A 23,305-nucleotide genomic window follows, 5' to 3' on the forward strand; every position below is an offset into this window, starting at 1 on the left:
TGATAAAATAAACTTATCCTTAAGAGAAATCCTTCAAGCAGTCAACCTACAAGCACCAGCCTGTGATATTTTGAGTACCTACCTTCTCATGGTCTTATGTATAAGTACTATTTAGATAGGTGAAACCTGACCATTCTTCTTTTTATCTCTGGGTGGGGAGTGGCATGGGCTAAACAAAAGGCCTATGGGAAGAAAAAATCCATCACGATTTCCTGTTACCAACTAAATAATCCTCCTGATATTAAAGTATTGTGTGACTGCTTCCCATGAGGTTTTCTTTAGCTAGTGTAGGAAACTTTCCACCAAGAACTGAACAGGACTATTCAGTCTATATATAGACTCTTCCAAGTTTTTACCTACGAAATTAACTGAATTTAAAAAAAAGAAGGATTAATCCTAGCCTTTCTCAAAGCTAACCTCTTAATCCTTAGTGGTATCAGGAAGGTGGTGGCATGAGCACGTTCTACAGACTGTTTAATGCCCAGTGTATTAAAAAATTACAAAAGCTTGATGCAGGTGAAAGATTAGATTTTGCTTCAACATGCATTTCTGAAAATAGCTAGATTTTTATTTATTGGAAATCTGGTGTGCTTTTTGATTCTTAAAAATCAAGGAAAAAGCCATACTCAAAACAGCCAAACCTGTTTAACTTGCAATCTCTCTCTTTTTTCTTTTCTTTTTTTCTTTTTTTTTTTTTCTTTCAGGGGTGCTTTCCAGACAGGCCAGGGACCATTGGATGCTCAAGTGAAACTCCTGGAATTCACCCTGGAACAGAATTTTGAAGTTGTATCAGTTAGCACTATTTCTGCAGTAATCGAGTCTATAACCTTTCTTGTGCATCATTACATTACGTGTTCGGACAAAGTAATGTCTCGCAGTGGCTCAGACAGCTCTGTGGGTGCTCGAGCATGTTTTGGAGGGCTTTTTGCCAATATTATCCGTCCAGGTGATGCCAAAGCAGTTTGTGGAGAAATGACAAGGGATCAACTCATGTTTGATTTATTAAAGCTGATAAACATTTTAGTTCAGCTGCCACTTTCCAGTAACCGAGAATACAGTGCCCGTGTTCCAGTAGCAAGCAGTACTACAGACAGTGTGTCTGATGAGGAAAAGGTTTCAGGAGGCAAAGATGGCAATGGAAGCAACCCTAATACTCAAGGATCAACTGCATACGTGGCAGACTTGGTGTTAGCCAACCAACAAATTATGAGCCAGATTTTGTCTGCACTTGGCCAGTGTAACAGCAGTGCTATGGCAATGATTATTGGTAGGTATTTTTTGAGTAAGATGGAAGGTCTTTTGGGTGGTAAAACATCTAAAACTTCTGCAAACTCATAAGCTGGGTGTAGATGGGAAAGAATGTGTCACAGAGATGGCAGGAAAGAAGAGAGAAGAAGGTAAAGGGGAACGAACAGATGCTTGAAAAAAAAATCCTAACATGAAGTGGAAGACAGTAATTGAAACCAAACAGCAATGCGTTTGGCATTTGAATTTCCTGAATCTCAGAATGCTTAATGTTAAAGGAACTATGGAGATTGTCTAGCTAGGAGTGATTCCAATCCTTGTAGTTACCCTATTTCCTTCACTAATTGCACTCTTTTTTATGGTCTAATTTGATTTAAATTTCCTGACTTCCTGGGCCAAGTCTTCTTATTTATACATATCTGGGAACACTAATTGTAATTCATGTGATCCTGAATTTGTACTTTGTAAAAGTCATGTGAACATTTGAATATTCTTGAAGTCTCTTATGTGCTGTTAATGGTTTGTTAGGTCTCAGTTTGTGACCTTTGAACTGTCTGTTTTCATTAAGGTGCAAGTGGCTTACATCTCACTAAACATGAGAACTTTCATGGTGGCTTAGATGCAATATCAGTTGGAGATGGGTTGTTCACTATCCTGACAACACTTAGTAAGAAAGCAACGACAGTTCAAGTGATGCTTCAGCCTATTCTTACCTACATGGCCTGTGGGTACATGGGAAGGCAGGTAAGTTCCCTTAGGCTTGCTGTCTTTCAAGGTAGTTGATTCTGTAATCAGTAATTAGGTCAGAAAACTCAACTAGTTTTATGTAAAAGAAATGTTAACATTTTTACGACCTTGCTTCGTTTGGGTACTGAGGTTTGGAAGCTGTTCTGTTGCCCATGGTAGAGGGAGAGTTTCTGTATGGACATTTTCACATTCATGTAAGCGTTCCTGGCTAAAGGCTTGAAGAGGGATGAGATAATTTATTATATGCAAGTGAGAAGCACATTTATTGTGGGTGTTTTAATGCTCAATACTCTTATTTCCCTTAAGCTGCTCACCCTGTGGGTTTGAGCTTGTCCATACCCCAAACACTTCTCTTATGTAAAGAATTGAACCATGTGGAACATGGTATTGCTGTATGGTGGCAACTGTGGTGGCATTTCCTCTCTGGTAGTTTTTCCTACTAAATGGGGAGGCTGCGAGCTGTTACGTGAATTTCTACTGTACTGATTTTGTATGAAATCGTGTATTTCTTAATTGTTTTTCTGCTAGGGTTCTCTTGCCACGTGTCAGTTATCTGAGCCACTGCTCTGGTTCATTTTACGCGTGTTGGATACAAGTGAGGCTCTGAAGGCTTTCCACGATATGGGTAAGAATGTATTTTCTTTAGCCACATCAAATAAAAGGTTTGGTTTAGATTTTTTTGGCACTTCGGGAATACATATATGTGTCTACAGGGGCCAATTTACTAAACAGGCCTTTGCTTGTGTGGAATCTGTTGTGTGCTTCTGAGGAGTATTCTTTCTCTCTGCCCACATTACACACAGGGGGTGTTCAACTTATCTGTAACAACATGGTAACAAGCACAAGAGCTATTGTTAACACAGCAAGAAGCATGGTTTCAACTATTATGAAATTCCTGGATTCTGGTCCCACCAAAGCGACAGATAGCAGTTTGAAAGCCAGAGTGCTCGCTTCTGAGCCTGATAATGCAGAAGGAATTCACAATTTTGCACCTTTGGGTGAGTAATGCTTCTTTCTCTTAGATTAATGTCTGCTGGTCATTTGAATGTGTATCAAGTTCTTAGCAAAAAGTATTACAATAGTGTCAAATGTTCCAATACTACTGTCTTCTAATGAGAGGGGTTGATGGTGTTTCAAGGTAATGTTGAGGGATGAGGTTAGTCCCCTCCACCACAGGTAATAAGGTATCATGTGGACAGAGCAGAGAAGGAAGGGAAGTGATCTGGTAAAGTCGTGCATCAAGGTGAGCTCCTTTCTCCTTCCCTAGATCAGGGAATGCATGGTTCCAGCCCACCATCTGCCTTAGACACGCTAAGACTCACTAACTTCTCTTAAGTCACATCAGTTTTGGTGGAGCTAATACAGAAGCATAGTGTGGTGGAATGATAGAGAATGAGCCTGAACTATGTGAAGCAGAGCTGAAGAAGCTGGAGCATAAGGCTGATATTGCTGATGGTACACTCATATCTACTTCTGGCTGCTCTCATGTTGCCTGCATGAGCATTTGTTAGAATTGCAATGCTGTTTTGATATCAATACAATGGCTGCCAGTTAACTAAAATGTGTTTTAAGAGGCAGTGGTACTGTAATACCTTACAAAGGCTTTCCTTTGCAATTCTAGTGTCTTTGTTTTCTTTTGCTGCCCACTGGCCTGCTGTAGCCCTTGAATGTATTCATACAGTTTGTCTCACTGATGAGAGGGGAAAAAGAAAGGATTAATTTTAAAATTTCTGGAGAGATTTTTGGATGAGAGAGGAATCCATTCAGTCCTGCAATTCAAATTTAAGAGTGTCAAAAATAATGGCATTACAAAAGACAGTAAGAAGAGGTTTATTTGTTAGAGTAGGGGCAGAATAGGAGCCACTGGAATCTACTTTGCTCTTCACAAATTTCTAAAAGGTAAATTTAGGAATCCTGCAAATGTTGGCTCTCTTATTACTTTAAATAGTAAAAATCCTAAGCATGTGTGGTGGTAGGTTCCTTCCTACCTTATCTCCCAGCTTACAGAGTGCTGCAATTCTTGATGTTCTGCCATGAGTGCATCTCTCTTAGTATTTAGCTTTCAGTCAGGAGTGCTTTTGAAATTAACCTTCTGTTTACCCTCACTTAGTACATTCAGATTCCCATCATTTAGTAGTCTCTGTAGTACATTCTGATTCTCATCATGTGGTTATTATCTGAGATGAGCTGAATTCATTTGGGATGAAATTTATTAAAATGTGTTCAGGAATTAATGTCCAGCTGCTGCTAGGCATTTAGTTGTGGGGTCAGGCTATAGCTGCTTTAAAGTAAAACACCACAAGTACCTGTAGTTTGGACCAGCTCAAATCTGCTCTTGTTATACCCTATAACTTGCTAAAGAAGGCAGCCTAGATCTTCCTTCTTCATTATTACCTTATGCTAGGAGTGGAAAAAGAAGCAACTGCTGTGGTCAGGTTTTTTCTGATTCTGGTGTCTTTTTTAGAAAACAGTTTTCATGTGAAACCTTGTTAAAGAAAAAGTTGGTTATAAAGTCATTTATGTTATTTTAGTATTTAAACCTTTAAAGTATGTTAACTGTGAATTAACTGAGTTCAAGTTCTAAGCATACTGTTCAAGCTGCACCTTTCTGTTTGGTTTGTTTTTGTCATGTACTCTTTAGAGTAAGCTTAGAGTTTTGGTAGCAAGTGTCCCCTAGCAAATTTCAAGGGCATACATATGCATGTGGATGTGTAAACTGCCTATTCAAAACAGTCTCAAGTAAAAGAAAAATAACTCAGCAGTGGGCATTACACATGGGATATTATCGATAAAGCAAAAGAGAGGAGACAGAAAAAGAAAGGTGTTTTCCACAGTTCAGGTTGTAAATTAATCCAGGTTTTATTAATAAACATTAATAATCAATGTTAATGGTGCTGTTTCTGAAGGTTCAATCACCTCAAGCAGTCCCACTGCCCAGCCTGCTGAAGTGCTGTTGCAGGCTACTCCTCCCCACAGACGGGCTCGGTCTGCTGCATGGTCATACATATTTTTACCTGAGGAAGCTTGGTGTGACCTCACGATTCACCTTCCTGCAGCTGTGCTGCTCAAGGAGATCCACATCCAGCCTCACCTGGCCTCTCTGGCAAGTAAGTAGATTCACTGATGTTGATGCCAGTTCAAAAATTTGAAGGTTGGGATTTGGAAACAATGCAAAGAGTATAATCAGATGAACTAAAGCTGAGAGGTTGTTTGAGTAAGGCCTGTAAAATAAGTTTGAAAAGCTTGCAAATTCTGCTTTCCTTGAGAATGGAAGGCCCTGCCTCTGCTTGGTTTCTAGCATAGTAGGTGTTATGTGGCGTTCATGTTAAGCATGTCAAAAAACTTTGCCCAGTGAGAAAGTGATATTGGTCAAACATCTTCAGGCAAAATGCTTTTCTGTGGTAGTTGGGAAAAAGCATGATATTTGCAGCTCTTATTGTTGTAGCCCTGATAAGGAAACTGTTTTCAGTGACAGGACTTTTCTTCATTTGAAATCTTTGAGATAAACTGTATATACCATGTATCAAAATGCTTGTGCATTTTAACATGTGCCATCACCCAGGTCAAGTCCTTCAGCTGCAGTTCTGTAGTAGGGTCTGCCTGAGATCATTTCAGTCATTTTGTTCTCTGAATTTTAAGTGTTGAACATGTATTGCTGTTGAAGACAAACTAGTACAGATTTTAAAATAGTGTTAAACCTTTTTATCTTGCTCTGTAGCTTGCCCTTCATCAGTATCTGTTGAAATAAGCGCAGATGGTGTCAATATGTTACCTCTGTCAACTCCTGTTATCACGAGTGGTCTCACCTATATAAAAATCCAGCTGGTAAAAGCTGAAGTTGCCTCAGCTGTCTGCCTTCGTCTCCATCGTCCTCGGGATGCCAGTACCCTGGGCCTCTCTCAGATCAAACTGTTAGGCCTCACAGCCTTTGGAAACACCTCCTCTGCCACTGTCAATAATCCCTTCCTTCCCTCTGAGGATCAGGTCTCTAAAACGAGGTAAGGCTCCAGTGTCAGGGGACAGTTTGTGCCAGTTCCTGGTTTAGGGTTTGGGGGTTTTTTTATGGTGTTTTCTTCTCTGAGTCAGATCTTTCAGTAGCAAACTCTTCCTTTTTTTTTTTTTTTTTCAATATGGAAATATAAGCAGTACTTCTCACTTCTTTAGTAGCATGCTTAGTCTGCATATCTAAAGGGAGTGCTTCATATATGCAATGGTGAGAGAATACAAAGCACAGGAAAGCATTTAGAGTTGTATTTTGTGTTTTTAATGGGTAGGCAGTTGTCAAGAAAAATGGAGTGCCAAAATACTTCTTATCCTCATAGAAGTCAACGGAGTTACATAAGTATTGGAGCAGGAGTAGAAATAGAACAATGGAATGTTTTCTGGAAGTCATATCTAATATTGCTGTTTGCAAACATTTCAGAAATAGGAGCTGAATGTTGTTATGATTCTGGCATATCAGCAAGATTTCTTTTCAAACACTTTTATTTGGTTAGGTGACATGTTGAGTTTCTTACTCATTTTAAAAATAAAAATAAACGCGTAAGGATTTTTTAAAAAGTGTCAAAGTTTTCCAACTTCGAATTTAATTTACCAGATGGATTTTTGAGATTTTCTGTTCTTAAATTTAGCTTACTAAATTGTAAAAACTCATTAATTTTAAATATTTTATCTTTGAACCTTGATGTTTATAAATTTGAAGAGAGCATGGGAAAGTTTTAAGGACTTTTCTTTTGCCGGGAAAATTTTTGAGAGCATAAGTAAATTTAGAGAACATGAATATTTGCAGTATATATTTAATAAAAACTGTAAAACTAAAGTTGGTCTGAATAGCAGTGAAGAAAATTATTATAGCCAAACTATACTATAATTTTACTTCAGAAAAGGTTATAATAAAGTGAAACAAGAATAATCAGTATCTAAAGAGAGAAGGTGAGTGTATGTTCCTCATTTCCTGAAATGTTTTATTGTAGCTTTCAGCTTAATTTTTTAAGTAGCTCAATAAAATAATGACAGTAATGTGATAGATATATTCAATAAACTTGCATACATTTTTTTTAGACATAACAGAGAACTTGCTCTCTTGTAATTGATGAATCCAATTGATTTAGGAGCAAATGATTCCTAAAATAAAATTGTAAGCTCAATTTAAGATCTATATGCAAGTTTGCATTTTTTTAAACTGTGGTAAAGGTTAGCTGTGGAAACAAGTTAACCTGCTAGTGTAGAACTTGTCAGTGAAAGATGCGATTTATTTCACATACAGCTTAGATTGCCATCTTGTTCATGATGCCAGTTTAAATAGTATTGTGGTGTATTTTATAAGTAAAGTCTAATTGATTTGTTTCCAAATTGATTCAATTACAATAGGTTTGCTTCTCAGGATTTTTTATTAGAAGGACTTCTGAGTGATTTTGTCAAAGAATGAGAGACATGAGGGAAATGTAGAGACATGTTTTTAATTTCTGTGCTTTTTCTGTATGCAATTTAAATGAGGCTCCCTAAAGTTCACTGTAGTTTATTGTAAACTACAAATAAAAAGTTTGTAATGTCAGGGAAGTTGTGCAGGTGTATAATTTTAATGCCAACTACTGTTGCACCTTCGCTCCTTTTGATGTAGAAAACACGACACACAAGCAAACAAAACTCAACAAAGGAAACCAAAAAAACCCAACCACCAATAAAATGCAAGCCCACCCTACACCCATTCCCCTGCATAAACCCCTTCCCTTTCATCCTTCCCTCAGCAGGTTGGCCCTATTGGAAGAAAATGCATGTGAACTGAGAAATCTTAAGAAACTTCAGTAATAAAACTTGTAGTCTCTTAACTCTTCCTGCCCACACACCCTGCCTTCCTTCAGTCTTAATACAATGATTGCAACAGCATTACTGCTGTATATTACACTGTGGTCTTAAATTCAGTCATTTGCTTTGCTCAGATGATGTTTGATCATGTCACAGAAGTTTTCTGCAGTACTTGTCCTATAATCTAATACAGATAGTTGTGCTACAGATGAAAAATAATGTAATAAGAAAATAATACATTAGCTCATTTTTCTGTTTTTCTTTTCAGTATTGGATGGTTAAGATTATTGCACCACTGCCTCACTCACATAAGTGATTTGGAAGGAATGATGGCTAGTGCTGCAGCACCCACTGCTAATCTGTTGCAGACATGTGCTGCTTTACTAATGTCCCCTTACTGTGGGATGCATTCTCCAAACATTGAGGCTGTGCTTGTGAAAATTGGGCTTCAGTCCACCAGAATTGGCCTAAAATTGATTGACATTCTTCTAAGAAACTGCTCGGCATCAGGGAGTGATCCTGCAGGTGAGTGCAGTGTTTTTCTTTTCAGTTGTTGCTTAAAAGCATTGCTTGTATAAAAGTACAAATACAATTTATTTGCATGTTGCTTTCTGATTCTGAATCTGGATTGACAGAACTTGCCATTGTGCTTTGATTGGCTTCTAAGTATCACAGTCTTTGTATGTGGGCAGTCCTACAACAGTGAAGCAGTGCAACCAGGGTTGTTTGGTTTTTCATAATTAGGTGAGTGTTTTGAAGAAACAGAGTAGGATGTACAGTGTATCCTAAACGTCTCTTACTTTAGATATTGTGTCCAGATGTTTTAAAATAAAGAGTACTGCCACAAGTACTGTCAAGGAAAACCAATGCAGTATTTGGACAGCAGTAGTCTGGAGGACAGTATGAATTCTGAGTAACACTAAGCACTGAAAATATTTTTGTGTGGAGGTACATAATGAAGATACAACTACGTTCTATGTCCCACAGTGAAATTTTGCAGAACCTGTTCTGTTAATGCACTGGGGAATTTGTATTTATGGGTTCATACCACTTCGCTGTTTTGTAGCTTTTAAATGAAAGAAAACAAATTAATTTTTGTCCTGTTTTGAGGCTGCTGACAGAAAACACTTTTTAAAATTGGCTTCCATGTCTTCTTTTGCCATGAGTTAGTGTTTCAGTGTAGACTGCTCTGTTTTGCTGGATTGTTGTTAGATAGGGGAGTACTTTCTGTCAGGGCAGAGGATGAAGCTGAATAGGAAATAACCTGTGAAGATCTTCAGATCTAATCCCATTTATGGAAATTGGTGTTGAATAAGCTTTAATTTTGAAATAAGTGTTTGCTTCTGTGAAGCAAGAGATTTGACAGCTCTATTGGAATCAGTCATGTCTTTTTGGAATATGTTGAAGAAAACCCTGCTATGTAAACCTCGAAGTCCTCCATTCATCTGATGAACGTTGTAGTGGCTTTTCCTTTCATAGTAAGGCTGAACATTGAACATAAAAAATGCACAGTTTTGAGACAGTGGTGTGAATAAGAATTTCATCCTTACGTTAATGGCAAAACTTAATTCAATGTTAATATTGCAATTCTGTAATAATGTCATTAGTACACTTAAAAAATACGTATGTAAGTACTTCTATTATTTCCCCTCCCCTTTTTTTTTTGAATGCGGCAAGATCTGAATAGCCCTTTACTGTTTGGAAGATTAAATGGTCTCTCTTCTGACTCCACAATAGACATTCTTTATCAGCTTGGAACAACTCAAGACCCTGGAACAAAAGATAGGTAATGTTATTTGGGTTGTCATGTGGAAGCATATACAAATAGTAATCTGCTAAACAGTGGCTTGATATTAGTTCACAAAACCAAACCTTTTTGAAATCTCTTTGTTATGAGATAGCATGAAAGTGCAGAAATCTGAAAAAGCTTTCTGTCCTAGCTCTTTGCATCCTTTCCACGGAATGCTGTCCCTCTTTTTCTGCTCTTATAAATGTGATTAAACTTTGGTTTTTAACTGACTTTCCTCTCAAATACTCAGAACTCAGATACCAGCTATATTTTCTTTTTCTGTAGAAGGTTCACATTTGGCTGTCCGAGATAAATTTTTTTAATTAATTTTTGCCCTGATCTAAGTCTTGAGAAAACAGGGATTGAGCTCACTCTTGAACTTTTCTTCCAAGGAAGAGATAAACGTGTAAATTAGATTACAATAAACCAGCAAGTTAATCGGGTTCTGAGTGTTTCTTTGATCCTTTATAATGTGCAACATTATCTTGTCTTACAGAATTCAAGCATTGCTGAAATGGGTCAGTGATTCTGCAAGAGTTGCAGCTATGAAAAAAAGTGGCCGGGTCAGCTACATTTGTCCCAATAGCTCAACCAGAGAGTACGGGCTTCTGATGCCGTCTCCTTCCCACCTGCATTGCGTGGCAGCGATTCTGTGGCACAGTTACGAGTTGCTCGTTGAATACGATCTGCCAGCATTGCTGGACAGGGAGCTCTTTGAGTAAGTAAAGCAAAGTTTTGCACTGCATGATTTTTATAACTAAACTGTTCACTGCCATAATACAACTTGAAGGGCATTTATTTTAAGATAGTAGTGGAAAGTCACATCCCTGGAGCTAACTGATAGAGTGGGTACCTAATGATATCCAAACAGGTAGTTCTGTAGTTCTAAACTCAAAGCTGCCTTTCACATATTCCACATATAGTTGTGTTTAAAGACCCAAAAATCTGAAATGAAACAGCAAATCCATATGTATACTTGCATATATGTGAAAGGTAAGCTGGTTCATGGTTTCGTTTGTGAGGTCTTTTAGTGGACTATTCTCACTGAAATTGTTTGCAATAATTTTCACATTACTTCTAAGTGATCCTCATTAGGATGCTGTTATAGAAGCATTGTCTTATTTGTCACAGTATCCAATATCTGTAACTGATAGCTGAGAGGTGAGAAGTGGGAGATGTTTTCTTGGGAGTTTCCACTTCTGTTCTGGCCAGTCTGATCTGAAAGAAATGAAGGCACAAAATCTGGAGTGAATCTTAAGCTCTGAATTTGCTTCATTTTGGTGCATTCTAAAGGGAAGTCTACCCTAAACACCAAATGTATACTCTTAGTGACTCACAAAATGGAAATACATGATCTAATATTTGCAATTTATGTTGCTTAACTATGTCTTCTGTTTAAACAAAACAAAAGAGAAGCCATATAACTTTGTTTCTCGGGTTTTATAGAAATATGGCTGTTAAATTACTGTATCTAGCATTAGCCAAGCATCTTTTATTTTTACTGTTGAATACAAATGCAATTAATGAAGGGATCTTTGCACATGGTTTTGTTGCTGCTTTTAGAAAACCTTCATATTTTTCCACGACCAGTCTCCTTTAGGTGTAGTCAAACATTCAGACTCTAGCAAGTGTCTAAGTTATGGTTACAGGTACAAGCATGTGGACCTCTTATATATGTGCAACATTATGGTCTTTAGATACATGACTACAAGCAAGACAATTTCCAAAGACACTTCAGTGATACTGTGATAAGGATAATTTTTAATTCAAAATGAGCTTGTTCATCTTGGGAATTGGTTTAAGGATTTTAAATTGCAGGTCAATTAGTCCTTTCAGCAATATACTTTTAACAGAAATACATTTTCAGGATACATTTGAAAAGAAAAAGCTCTAATAAAAATGGACTTTCTAAAATGCACAGCCCAATTAGATTTATATAAAAGTGGGTTTCACAACTGAGTTCGTGTCCTTTGGAGGACAGTGTGTTGTTTTCATCACAGGGAGAAATGATAGAATACTGATAAAACTTAAGTACCTAGTTTGAGTATGCATGTTACAATACTGCCCTGTTCCCCTACCTCCTGCCAGATATAAAGCTATAGCTCATATCAGCTACCATCTGGAGCAAATTATAAAATATATTCTTTAATAAATATAAAAGCATTTATGCTAGAGTTATATGGGTAAATAATTTTTCTATTAAAAATAACTTTCCATGTGTATCCATAATCTTCTTTGATATTGTAACTTTTGAAATATTAATGGATTCTAGATATAACTCCAAGTTTCTCCTTCATGTGATAAATTACTTTCTTGGAAATATTTTCCCGTCATCCCCATTTTCCATTTCAGTATTTTTGCTTTGGCCAATGGATGCTAATCTTGAGTTATTTTTAAATATGTACTTAGAAAAAAAACTTATTTTTCCTAGAGCATGAACTCATCCAGAAGATGTTGGCAGTTGGATTGTGTTAATATATACAGTTGGAGAAGAGTTTTAGTGTAGCTTTATTGTATGTGGACTTTTGGAAATTGTGACTGTCTTTCCAGAAGTTATAGATCATTTAGTCATTGAGATGAGTTTTCTGTTGGGGAGGGGTTTTATCAGCCATTCTCTTGACTGGTGATAAATCCAACTTTTGGTTAGACCCAAAGAGGTTCTTGAGTTCCTAGTGTGCCCTTAGACTAAACATAGGGTCCATCCAGAAGAGGGAAAAACAATCCTTATCTTCAAATGGAAATGTAATATATGGTGATACATCCAAACTTAATTTAAAAACCTAGTGTTGAATGGCATGAAGTGCACGTTCACCTCTGTATGTAAATTTTAAGATAATGTAACATCTGTGGTGTCAAAGTACTGTGAATGCAGTTTGGAAAACCGGCTTTTTTTTGAAAATACTTCACATACTCTGAACAAGTCTCTGTGAAGAAATAATCATTTTACTTTAAAAGTACCCCTACTGAAATTCAAGCTGAATAACAGGAGCTAAATTAGCTTCTGCACTCATATGCCTTGGATTAGCATTCAGGCAGATAGTACTTGGATGTGAGGCCAAAGGTAGGTGGGATTTTAGAATCGATGAGGAATAATTCTGTTCTTAACTTGTGTCCTAAGTTTAGGTCAAGTAAGGATAGCAAGGGTAGTGTTGTTCAACCAACAAAATTATTGCTGCTTTCATTTATTTTGCAGCATCTTCGGGAAGATGCCTAATAAGGGAGATTTTAAAAAATTTCGAAACATGTTAAAATACTTTCAGTTCTTACAAAGAATTGAGACCTTCATGTAAAGGAGCCCATGTACGCACGTGTGTGACCCTGATAGCTGCAGCTTGGAGAATTGACAGCACAAAGAGGTTGCAGTTGGTTAAAAACGGATAAGATGTATGACAACTATCAAAAGAGTGAAATCTGGTTTTTGTCTGCAGCATGCCAGAAAAGTTGGTTTATATCTATTTAAAATACAGTATGGTGAAAGAAATTTAAGCATACAATTGAGAAATGCCTTTTGGGTCATCAGCATCCTGCTGATACTCTGATCCAAAAGAAGCTTTTGAGTTCAGCACGGAGTGTTTTACAGCAGCTTCTACAATAGTAAATCATAAATGTGCAAAAATGTTGTATGAACCAGTGATAAAAAAGGGGAAAATGAGTGGCAAACTATGTGTTGATATGATTTCCTGTCTTCTACAGGTCACTGTTTAACTGGTCCATGTCTCTTCCCTGCAACATGGTTTTGAAGAAAGCTGTCGATAGTTTGCTTTGTTCCATGTGCCACATCCACCCAAATTATTTTTCCTTACTCATGGGATGGATGGGTATCACTCCTCCTCCAATGCAGTGTCAACACAGACTGTCTATGACCGATGACAGCAAAAAGCAGGACCTTAGTTCATCTTTGACAGATGACTCTAAAAACGCACAAGCCCCTCTTGCACTAACAGAGTCTCACCTGGCTACTCTTGCTGCCTCATCTCAGTCTCCTGAAGCTATCAAGCAGTTACTGGACTCAGGTTTGCCTTCACTGCTTGTAAGAAGTCTTGCTAGTTTTTGCTTTAACCACACTTCTAGCTCTGACTGCACTGCACAATCAATGGATATCACCCAGGACAGGCTCAGGAGGCATCATGTTCCACAGCACTTTAATAAAATGCCCATCACGGCAGACCTGGTTGCTCCTGTTCTCAGGTTTCTGACAGAAGTTGGCAACAGCCACATGATGAAGGATTGGTTAGGTGGCTCTGAAGTCAATCCATTGTGGACAGCACTTTTATTCCTGTTGTGCCATTCTGGTGCTACCTCTGGAGGACACAATATGACAGCACAACAGACCAGTGCAAGATCCAGCTTGCTTTCTTCAACTGTAACCACAGGACTGACCACTCAGCAGCGGACAGCAATTGAAAATGCAACCGTTGCTTTCTTCCTACAGTGCATCTCTTGCCATCCTAATAACCAGAGACTTATGGCACAGGTGAGAGAGAAAAATAATAATGTTTTAATTTATTAATAGCTACAACTAACTTTGAAAATTTTCTGGTTTTTTACCTTTCTTTGTAATAACTTGGGTTTTTGTAAGCTGTCACTGAATGGAAAAATTTTATATTAAAATTGTTAGCTTGTTGGTCTGAGTCTGAAACGTATAAAAATGTTTTGGCATGTCTGTCCAGTCCTGTGTATAGATTTGTATTCCTCTTGGTTTAGAGGAATAAACTTTAGACCAAACTCCAAAAGGCTGTTTAATTGATTTGAGCTAAATGTTTGTGAAATGAAATTTGAACATCAAGCTTCATACACATATTTACTCTTAGTAACCTAAGGAGATTTCCTGGGAAGTTTGCTTGTGCAACCTGTGTCCGAGGAAATACAGGGTATTGCAGAATATGGCTCTGCATTTGGCATTCTAGAGCAGATTCAGCTATCTTCCTCACATTCATTAACCTTGCAGACCTAGCTGAATACAAGTATAATGAAAAAAAGGCTTTTCAGCATTAAGAATGATGATGCCCTAGGAAGAAGTAGAGTAAAAAATTGAGTCAGTTCTCTGTTAATGGCTGGGAGTAATACTGCATTATGCCGTGGGAATTGTTTGTTTTAGGGATTCAGAAGGTGTTTTTATAACTACTTTATTTTCAGGTTTTTTTCTTTCAGAGAAATCCACATCTTTACAATTACTTTGATGCTGTTGTCAGCGTTTTAAACTTAAATTAAGGGTCTTATTTGCTGCAGGTATTTTCTGCAGTGGTGCTCATTTCTGAGCTGGTTTGTGTGATAACTGGAAGTGGATCTCACTGCCTCCTATGGCTGTGTAGAGCTATGTTTTAGAGACCTAAATATAGAAATATTTTAAATCTGATATCATTTTGCATTCTCAGGTTCTCTGTGAATTGTTCCAGTCCTCTCCTCAGCGTGGCAACCTACCAACGTCTGGAAATATTTCAGGATTTATTAGGCGGCTTTTTTTGCAGCTGATGCTAGAGGATGAGAAAGTGACTTTGTTTCTTCAGTCGCCTTGTCCAGTAAGAATTTCTGATACCGTACAGCAAACGTGGAATAAATTTAGCCTTTAAATCTTAAGTCTGAGTATATTCAACTTTGAAATGTTAGACAGCAGCTTTTTTCTGCTGTACACATTATGGAATTTTGGAAGTGAAAGTGCTGTTGAATTGTAACAGCATTTTAGAAGAAAATTCAAGGCACTGTGTTAAGATAACACACAATATTTGTAGGAATTGCACTGCTTCTGAAAGATCTGACAACTGAAATTTTTCTTACAGAAGGCTTTTTAGTAGCAGCCTTACACACCAGCAGCAAATATAGATACAGTATCTGTCCAGTAGTCCTTAGCAGTTTCATGAAGGATCAGTCATAGTCAAAATTGGCAGAGATCCATCAGCAATTAGCCAAAATGCCATGAATAAACTGAGTGACAAATACGTGAATTAATTTATGAAGCAGATGTATGCTTTATGCTTCCACGTGCTTCACTGGAACAGAATTACAATTGATGTCTGAAGTGCTCTCCATTGAAGGCTGTGACTAAAAAATAGGGTAAAACCACAAGTTTTCTTAAAAGATCTGATACTCCCATCCAGAAAAAAATATTTACTGCTTTGGTTTCTGCATCTCGGAAGTAAAGTACTCCAGGAGATTTATGAGGGAAACTGGATCGGATAATATAAAATGGAAAAGGAGGCACAAATACAGTTTTCGCACAAACATCAAAAAGTTTTGTTTTAACTTGGCTGAGTAGTTGTTAACAGATCCATTGATAATGTGAAGGTAACATCAATTTTCTGTTAATTGTTTTACATACAACAGATTTTTACAGAAAGCTGTTAGTAGATATGTAAAAGCAGAAAAAATGTCTTGAAGTTGTCATAATTCAATGAAAGTCTGTTCTTACTGAGATGATTCCTCCTATAGCATCCAAAGACAATCCTTAAAAATAATGTGGATGTACAGTATATACTTGTAGAATATCCAACAGCAAAACTTCTCAAAGATTGGTTCCTCATTTTTATCTTGAAAGTTCTTACCAAAACTGTATTTCAGAAGCTCAGTTCTGATTGTCAGCAAATACTGGTTTTTTTTTAATTGCATTCACTACAGTAAATAGGTTGTATAAGTGCACATTAATAAACAGGTCTTCAGGGCTGCCTAAAATACATTACAGTAAAATATTTGAAATGTTTTAACTAGTGACTTAGTTACCTGTCATAATAACAAAAAGTAGATATTAAGTCCAGAATAAACTTCCTCCTCAAGTCAGAGTAATAGAGAAACATCATCTTTCTCTACTCAAAGTATATTGTTATTTTTCTATATTTAGTTCCAGAGTTAAGTTTTCATTTCCTGAATAATTGCAAGTCTCAGGCACTCAATTTTTCTCTCATATTACAGCTATCTAAAATAATTGGTTTTTTTAAAGTGAAGATGGTATCATACTGTTTCTGATCCTAAAAATATTGTGGGCTTTCAAAACAAATTATTTTGAGATAAAAAATTAAACTTGTAATAATTTAAGACATTTTTACTGTATGCCTTCAAAGGTGAAGGATATGTCCGTTTTCTTTATTAGCACACTAAGAATTTAGCTTTATTAGCTGATGTGGCTTTATAAGAGCTTAGTGGTTTAAGTTATTTCTCAGTGTTGAAGTCATGTTAAATGTTGACTGTTTTTCCCTTTCAGCTGTACAAAGGTAGAATTAATGCAACTAGTCATGTAATTCAACATCCAATGTACGGAGCTGGACACAAATTTCGTACTCTTCACTTGCCTGTCTCAACAACTCTAGCAGAGGTTCTTGATCGTGTGTCAGGCAAGTTTGGAATAGTTCATGGTTTTGCTTTGCTTTTTTTTAAATGCAGTTTAAAAAAAAATCGTATACTGTTTGTTTGACCATACAAATGGTACTGCAAATATCAGCCTTTAAATATACTGTCTTTCATCCACTTATTAGATTTCTCCAAATTTTGTCAGTTAAATATCCTGGAACTCAGTGATATATCTCAAGGTGCAGATGTATGTCCTGTGAAAAGGACCTTGATGAAGGCACCATCTAATTTCTGTGGATATACATTTGTCTGCTATATAAATATTTGCATTTGCTTACTAAATGGAAATTGAAAAAGCATCTTTTACTTTTAGATATTAATTTTTAAATTATGCACAGTGAGAGGATAATGTTAAGGCATTAATTTATTTGGTTTTTTTTTAAATTTCAGTACTTTCAGTTATACTACTTGAATATACACTGAGAGATGAACCTCTCTTTAGAGAATTGTGTTGATCAGGCCTTCACAGACCATAATGTGGATTTTGACACCTGAATGGTAGACATCTTAATCACAAAATTAATTGCACCTTTAATTTTAGTGTTTATTTAATACTTTAGGAAACTGAAATATATGTTAAAGATTAGGGTTAATAATTTTTTAAAATTTAGTTAAATTGTAGAATTCATACCAAAGATGTCATGTCCATGCCAGAGCTCTGTAGGTAAAACCAGGCAAGATGCAAGTTGATTCTCCCCTAATAATAAATAGAGCAAAAATTATTTGGACATGTTAAATGAAAAATCAGTTTTATACATGTCTAGTTAAAAAAATATTAACAAATACAGGACTTCCTCTTTATTCTTAAGATGTGGTTCTCAGTAATATTAAAGAAAAGTCGAAGATCATTAGAGCAATTATGTTTTTGCCGTATGGGAGATGTGCACTGAAGGGTGTGCACTTAGTTGCACATTCATCCGACTAGGAATGTATGTTCTTCTAAGTGGGTTTACTTGAATGTGTACTTTCTTGGAACTCAGTGTAGATCAGCTTTTAGTTTATGAGGCAGATCTCTGTAGAGTTAAAAGGAACTATTGCCTTTTTATATCTATGGAAGATTTTTACACTGAAATTGGTAACAAATTTGTCAGGGCAATAAATGATACCTAACAAGCTGATAGGAGTACCAAAATGGTATTTGACAGAATACTTGATAGGACAAGATGTGGTTAGGATTTTTAATAGAAAAAATATCCATTCCTAGCGAAATGCTTGTATCTTACTTATCAAGGAATAGTTTACTCTTTCTGATAGAATTCTACATTTATTTACTGTCCAGAGAGTCATGTGTGAAATGTGACTAAGGTCTTTCTGACCACAAACTGCACAAGGACCTCATTACTCTAATGGGTGGGATGATTACTGCATAAGAGGTAGGGATCAGTTGTTGAGTAGTGACATAAACTGTACTGAGTAGCTGCCTTAGTGGTGTATTGTGGTCAGCTTGATAGCCAGTGCTAATAAGGACTGGAAAGGAAAAGGTGGTGATGTGGTAAACTGTAATGTCTGTAATTGAAAATGGTCAAGTGCTGACTTTGAGGGCACCATAACTTTGGGGTTTGCTACAGCATTGTTATGCCCTGGCTTTGTGGCTCATATGGCATTCCAGGAAGTCCGTGGTTAGTACAGAGTAAAGAAGGCTTGGATATCAGAGGACCAAGCGGTGTGTTTGGGGTGAGAGAGAGAAGGGATGGACTGGGGGAGAAAAGAAAGAAACTGCTGTCACCGCTACAGCAATAGGAAGTCATGAAGATCCTGTGTCAGAATCTGTCCCTTGGGTTAACTTCTTTTTTCTTAACTACTGTTAATGTCTCAAATTAATTATCTCATACTTTCTGCATAAATAAATCACAAGAAACATATTCACTTTGTACTTTTTTTCCCAGCTTTAAAAAAAAAAGGGGGAGAAAAGGGTCCTAAAATCAGTGATAAATCTGCTGCTTGTATCCTTTCAACATAGGAAGAAAATGTGCAGTACACTGTAGATAGGATTGCTTAGGATGAGTACCAGCTGGTTTGTATTCCATGCACCTTAGTCTTGAGTTACTGCTTTTGGTCAGAAAAACTGAACAACAAATCTGGGTATCACCTGAGTAGTTAAAATACCATTGCTTAACCTTCTTTAATAATGTTATTAATAATCTTTAAATTCCCCAGCAGTAAATGGACATTGGGTCCATGGGACAAAACTAGAGCAACTCAGAAGTTTAATAATAGTAGTAATAGTAATAATAATAATAATAGTACTGATGAAAATTTTTAGAAAAGTCTCATAGACAGATGAGTGTGTGTATATATATGTACACGTTTGTATACGTACACATCTATACATAGAGAGAATGTGTGTGAGTGTTGAGTCCTAAGTGGCAGTAGTTTCATACTCTATCTTTTTTTAGTGTCCACTGCTGTCTGACACAGACATAACCAATGTCTTCAGGCACAAATCATAATATATTTCCAAGCAGCCAAACCACATTCCTTTCAGCACCTCACCCACTGGTGACACACAGTTAAAGGTAGCTGGATGGTACTTCTAGGCTTGAGTCTGGTTATAACTTAAAGCTGCTGTGGCTATGTGGAAACATGTTACTACTCAGAAGCAATTAGAGAATTACTTGGCCATTTTGATGCCAGTGTTGTACCGTACAGGGTGTAAAATCATCCATTGTCACCAATCCTCAGTGATTTAATAAATTAGATTAGGTTTAATAACTTACTTGTAGTTGTGATCTACACTAATGTTTGAACCAAAAGGGTTGAACTGCAGTAATCTAATGTTCTCTTAAGCAAACAGCTCAAGTTTTGGTTGTGTAATGTACTTTAGGCATCTTCCAATTTCAAAGGAAGAGAATTTGCCTGAAATTGGATCAGTGTGTAACATGAGATACCCAGGCCCAAATACAGGAGCCTTTTAAAAAGTCTGCAGCTGTCATTAAAAAAAAATGTTTTGGAATTTTTTTTTGTTGGATTTTTTTGCTGTTGTTTTGTCAAGATTTTTTTGTGGTGTTTTGGTTCATTGGATTTGGATGGGGATTTTTTGCTTAATCTCAGTTTTGTTTGATTGCAGTGGTTTAGTGGGTTTTTTATTGTGAAAACACTTGACTCATCAAGTAATGGTTTTAAACTGTTACAGATTTAAATTGTCAGAGAACAGAGTTTTGGGAGAAGAAGGAGACAGAATTACTGTAATATCTTAATTCATAGGTATTGACAAGACTATTGCTGCCTGTGTTGGAACTCAGACACTAAAGTAGTTCAGAATAGCCTTGTAAACAGCTTAGAAACTAATAAAATCAACTTAGTATCTTGAAATGCTTTTCTTTCCTCTCATTTTTTGTTTGTCCTTGTCCTCCCCCAATCCCTGTCCCCCTATAGATACACCCAGTATTACAGCTAAGCTAATTAATGAACAGAAGGAAGATAAAGAAAAAAAGAACTATGAAGAGAAAGAAAAAGTTAAAGCAGAAAATGGATTTCAGGACAATTACAGCGTTGTTGTTGCTTCTGGTATGTCTTTTTCTTCTGTCTTTTATAAAATGGATCTTTCTGGTGTTAAAAGTGTGTGTGTGGGGAAGAAAATACCTACCAATAATTAATTTTACTACTAGTGATGGTTAGAAAAATTGTAGTACCCAGTACTACAGTTTTAATGTAACTGACTGTTAGGTAGCAAGGATTGATTCCTGGTGGAACAACTGCCTCTAGCAGATTATGGTGTGACAAAATTGTACCTACATATAAGTGTCAGTGATATCTTCGTGGAAGCTGTTGCTAGGGTATTTTACAGCATTTTTTAAAGACACACCTGGAGCTTGGTGGGTATTATTACTTCTACTTTTTTGCAGGAGCTGGTGCATCAGAGTTTAACCACCTCTATACCCAAAATATGCTTTGGAAATAAAATGTATCCACATACTTTGCATAATAACTAGTGGTACTCTGCTAAAAACTGTCAGATGGAGATGTCAGCATAAAACCATGTTATTCCACTTGGAAACAACTAATACTGGAGTTTCTTTTAAAACATTCAGTTTATAAAAAGTAATGTGTCAAACCTTCAGAAGTCTTTCATGTAAACCATTTTCCTGCAGACCTATTGTTAGAGGATATAGATTGAACACAGTAATTTTGCAGTGGTACACAAATGTTACTGTTCAGATGATGGCTGTAGAAATCATTAGTCTTTCAGTTTGAAGTTGATTAATGAACTTCAAACTACTCCCTTTCTATCTAGCTTTCTGCCATTGTTGAGGTACCTCAAGCTCGTTCACACTTCATGAAGCATAAAGCAGAGATGCTGATTTCCTTTGACTTTTGGCACCAATATTTCTTAAGCTTTTTATTTCAGGTTTTTAGATGCAGATTTAACTCTTAAAGCAATTGTTGAATAGGCCAGCAGCTTCACTGAACTTGGTATACATTTAAAACCCCATAGCTATGTTAATTACAGCATCTTTATTTGACAAGATATTTACAGTAGGTGCCACTTAAACAAGTTAAACGTGTTTTTGTCGTATCTAAAGTATTAATAGGTCCAATCAAAGGTTTAATAATAAATAAATGAATAAAATGAATAAAAAATCTGGAAAGAAACAAAAATATTATGCCAAGCTTGAAGATACAGCTTTTGAAGTGTGGATGTTGTTAGTTTTGTGTTGGCTCTTGGGCAATGATAATAATTGTCCAAGTTAGTAATTTTATCTTGACCTGCTGGCTTTTTACCTCGGTCTCTCACCTGCACAGAAGGGTACATGATTGCAGTATAATTTTGCTGTACCTTAAGTCAGCTTAAGGTGTTTTAAGGCAGTCTTGCTGTGTAATAACAGTAAGCTTTTATGCAGCTATTCTGCCTCCTAATTTTCATGTAGTGATTACTTCAAGTATTTTGGGGCTAGGGAACTTGAAAAGCACATTTAAAGACACTTTTCATCACATGTGGTACTGTCAGTACTGGAGCTAAAGTCGTCTTTGTAAGCCAGACAAGCGGTTGTTATCTGTAGTCTGTGCTGAAATGTCTGTCAATTTGGAAAATTTTGCCTTTCTTGCTTTCAGGTGAAAAGACAACCTAAAAAAGTTTTGCTGTGAGACATTCTCTTTAATGAGAGCATAGTCGGAATAGCTTTTGCTTTTTTTACGCATAGTATGGTCTGTTTATGTTTGGGGCTTAGGAGAATGCACAGCCTTTTAACTAAAAATACTGGGATTATATTCAAATTATATTCATTATTTTTTATATATGTATGTTATTCTGGTATTTAATTAGCCAGTAAGGTTAAGTTCTTACTTTTTTTCTATCATTGAAGGTTTTGAGTACATTGTATCTTGGCTGAAGGTATTAAATACTAGAACAACTTGAAATTTTTTACTTTTGTACTAGGTTTGAAATCTCAGTCAAAAAGAGCTGTTTCATCCACCCCGCCACGTCCACCATCAAGGCGAGGAAGAGTGATGGCAGATAAAGTTGGTACTTCTTCCTCAGGAGGAGAATCTTCCAGCAAGACCATTAGTGTTCCAGTCTTTCATCTGTACCATAAACTACTACCAGGTAACTTTAATAATAAATTTTAAACATCAAAAATTTTTCAGTGGCTGATACGTGATCAGGAAGCAGTTACGATGGTAATGGGCATTAGCATCTTGGAAGTGTGGAACCCTTCTGGGCTGGTAACAGCTTTCAACTAGAAATAATTTTAGGATCAGCAACTGCAGTGTTGTAGCATCATAGCAGCTTGAAAAAAGTAGCAATTACGTTGATCTCCCTTGAAGTTTAGTACCTTGTTCCTAAAAAAACCTCTGAAAACACTTCCACTTTCACTCACAAATGAAAGCAGAGTGGGTTTGTAAGGTGGCTTAGGTTTTCTTGCACGTGCAAGGCAGAACTGAACTGGTACCAGTGCCCTATTACTTGAGGTTCTAAATGGGCAACCATCTTGCATTGCTCTCTGAAGGGTTGATTTGCCAGCAGGAATATTCTTGAATTCCCTAACATTTGTGTTTTAAAGCAACAGCATGTTAAGCAGTTAGTCGTGTTCCATGTGTATCAGATGTGGTAATGGCAAGGTTGCCAAGTTGGTGGCAAGGTAGGCAGTCTCTCTTGTGTAGAAAGAAATTGGTGTGACTTAGATCAGGAATAAAGGACAGAAACATGGGTGAAACAGTTTAATATTATGCCAAACAGCTTCTTGTCTGGATCCAGCTAATGAAATTCGGTGGTTAACTTCTGAAGATCAAAAGTAATTTTCACCCAAAAAAACCCTAAATTTGAAACTTACTATCAAATTACCAGCTTTGGGCTATCCTCTGGCATTTATTGGCAGGATCACATACTTGGATTAAAATATCTAAAATTGGTAAGCAAAACCTTGTGGGATGAGTCCTGTG

General features: G+C 36.7%; 1 protein-coding gene across 5 annotated transcripts in view; it reads left to right on the forward strand.

The window, feature by feature from the left end:
* The window catches only part of BIRC6 (baculoviral IAP repeat containing 6), a 179,454-nt gene that overhangs the window by 82,647 nt on the left and 73,502 nt on the right, over nucleotides 1-23,305 (forward strand). For 4 of the 5 annotated variants that reach the window (XM_069010018.1, XM_069010022.1, XM_069010021.1 and 1 more), the window contains 14 exons: nucleotides 705-1,267; nucleotides 1,814-1,989; nucleotides 2,521-2,617; nucleotides 2,796-2,990; nucleotides 4,899-5,099; nucleotides 5,711-5,990; nucleotides 8,066-8,322; nucleotides 9,475-9,583; nucleotides 10,083-10,304; nucleotides 13,280-14,060; nucleotides 14,962-15,105; nucleotides 16,779-16,908; nucleotides 20,300-20,431; nucleotides 22,302-22,469. In XM_069010018.1, coding sequence (XP_068866119.1) covers nucleotides 705-1,267; nucleotides 1,814-1,989; nucleotides 2,521-2,617; nucleotides 2,796-2,990; nucleotides 4,899-5,099; nucleotides 5,711-5,990; nucleotides 8,066-8,322; nucleotides 9,475-9,583; nucleotides 10,083-10,304; nucleotides 13,280-14,060; nucleotides 14,962-15,105; nucleotides 16,779-16,908; nucleotides 20,300-20,431; nucleotides 22,302-22,469 — 3,455 coding nt within the window. The remainder of the gene's footprint in view (nucleotides 1-704; nucleotides 1,268-1,813; nucleotides 1,990-2,520; nucleotides 2,618-2,795; nucleotides 2,991-4,898; nucleotides 5,100-5,710; nucleotides 5,991-8,065; nucleotides 8,323-9,474; nucleotides 9,584-10,082; nucleotides 10,305-13,279; nucleotides 14,061-14,961; nucleotides 15,106-16,778; nucleotides 16,909-20,299; nucleotides 20,432-22,301; nucleotides 22,470-23,305) is intronic. The other variant, XM_069010020.1, reaches the window with a different exon arrangement.

The sequence above is a fragment of the Aphelocoma coerulescens genome, chromosome 3 (assembly GCF_041296385.1).
Source record: "Aphelocoma coerulescens isolate FSJ_1873_10779 chromosome 3, UR_Acoe_1.0, whole genome shotgun sequence".
NCBI lineage: Eukaryota > Metazoa > Chordata > Aves > Passeriformes > Corvidae > Aphelocoma > Aphelocoma coerulescens.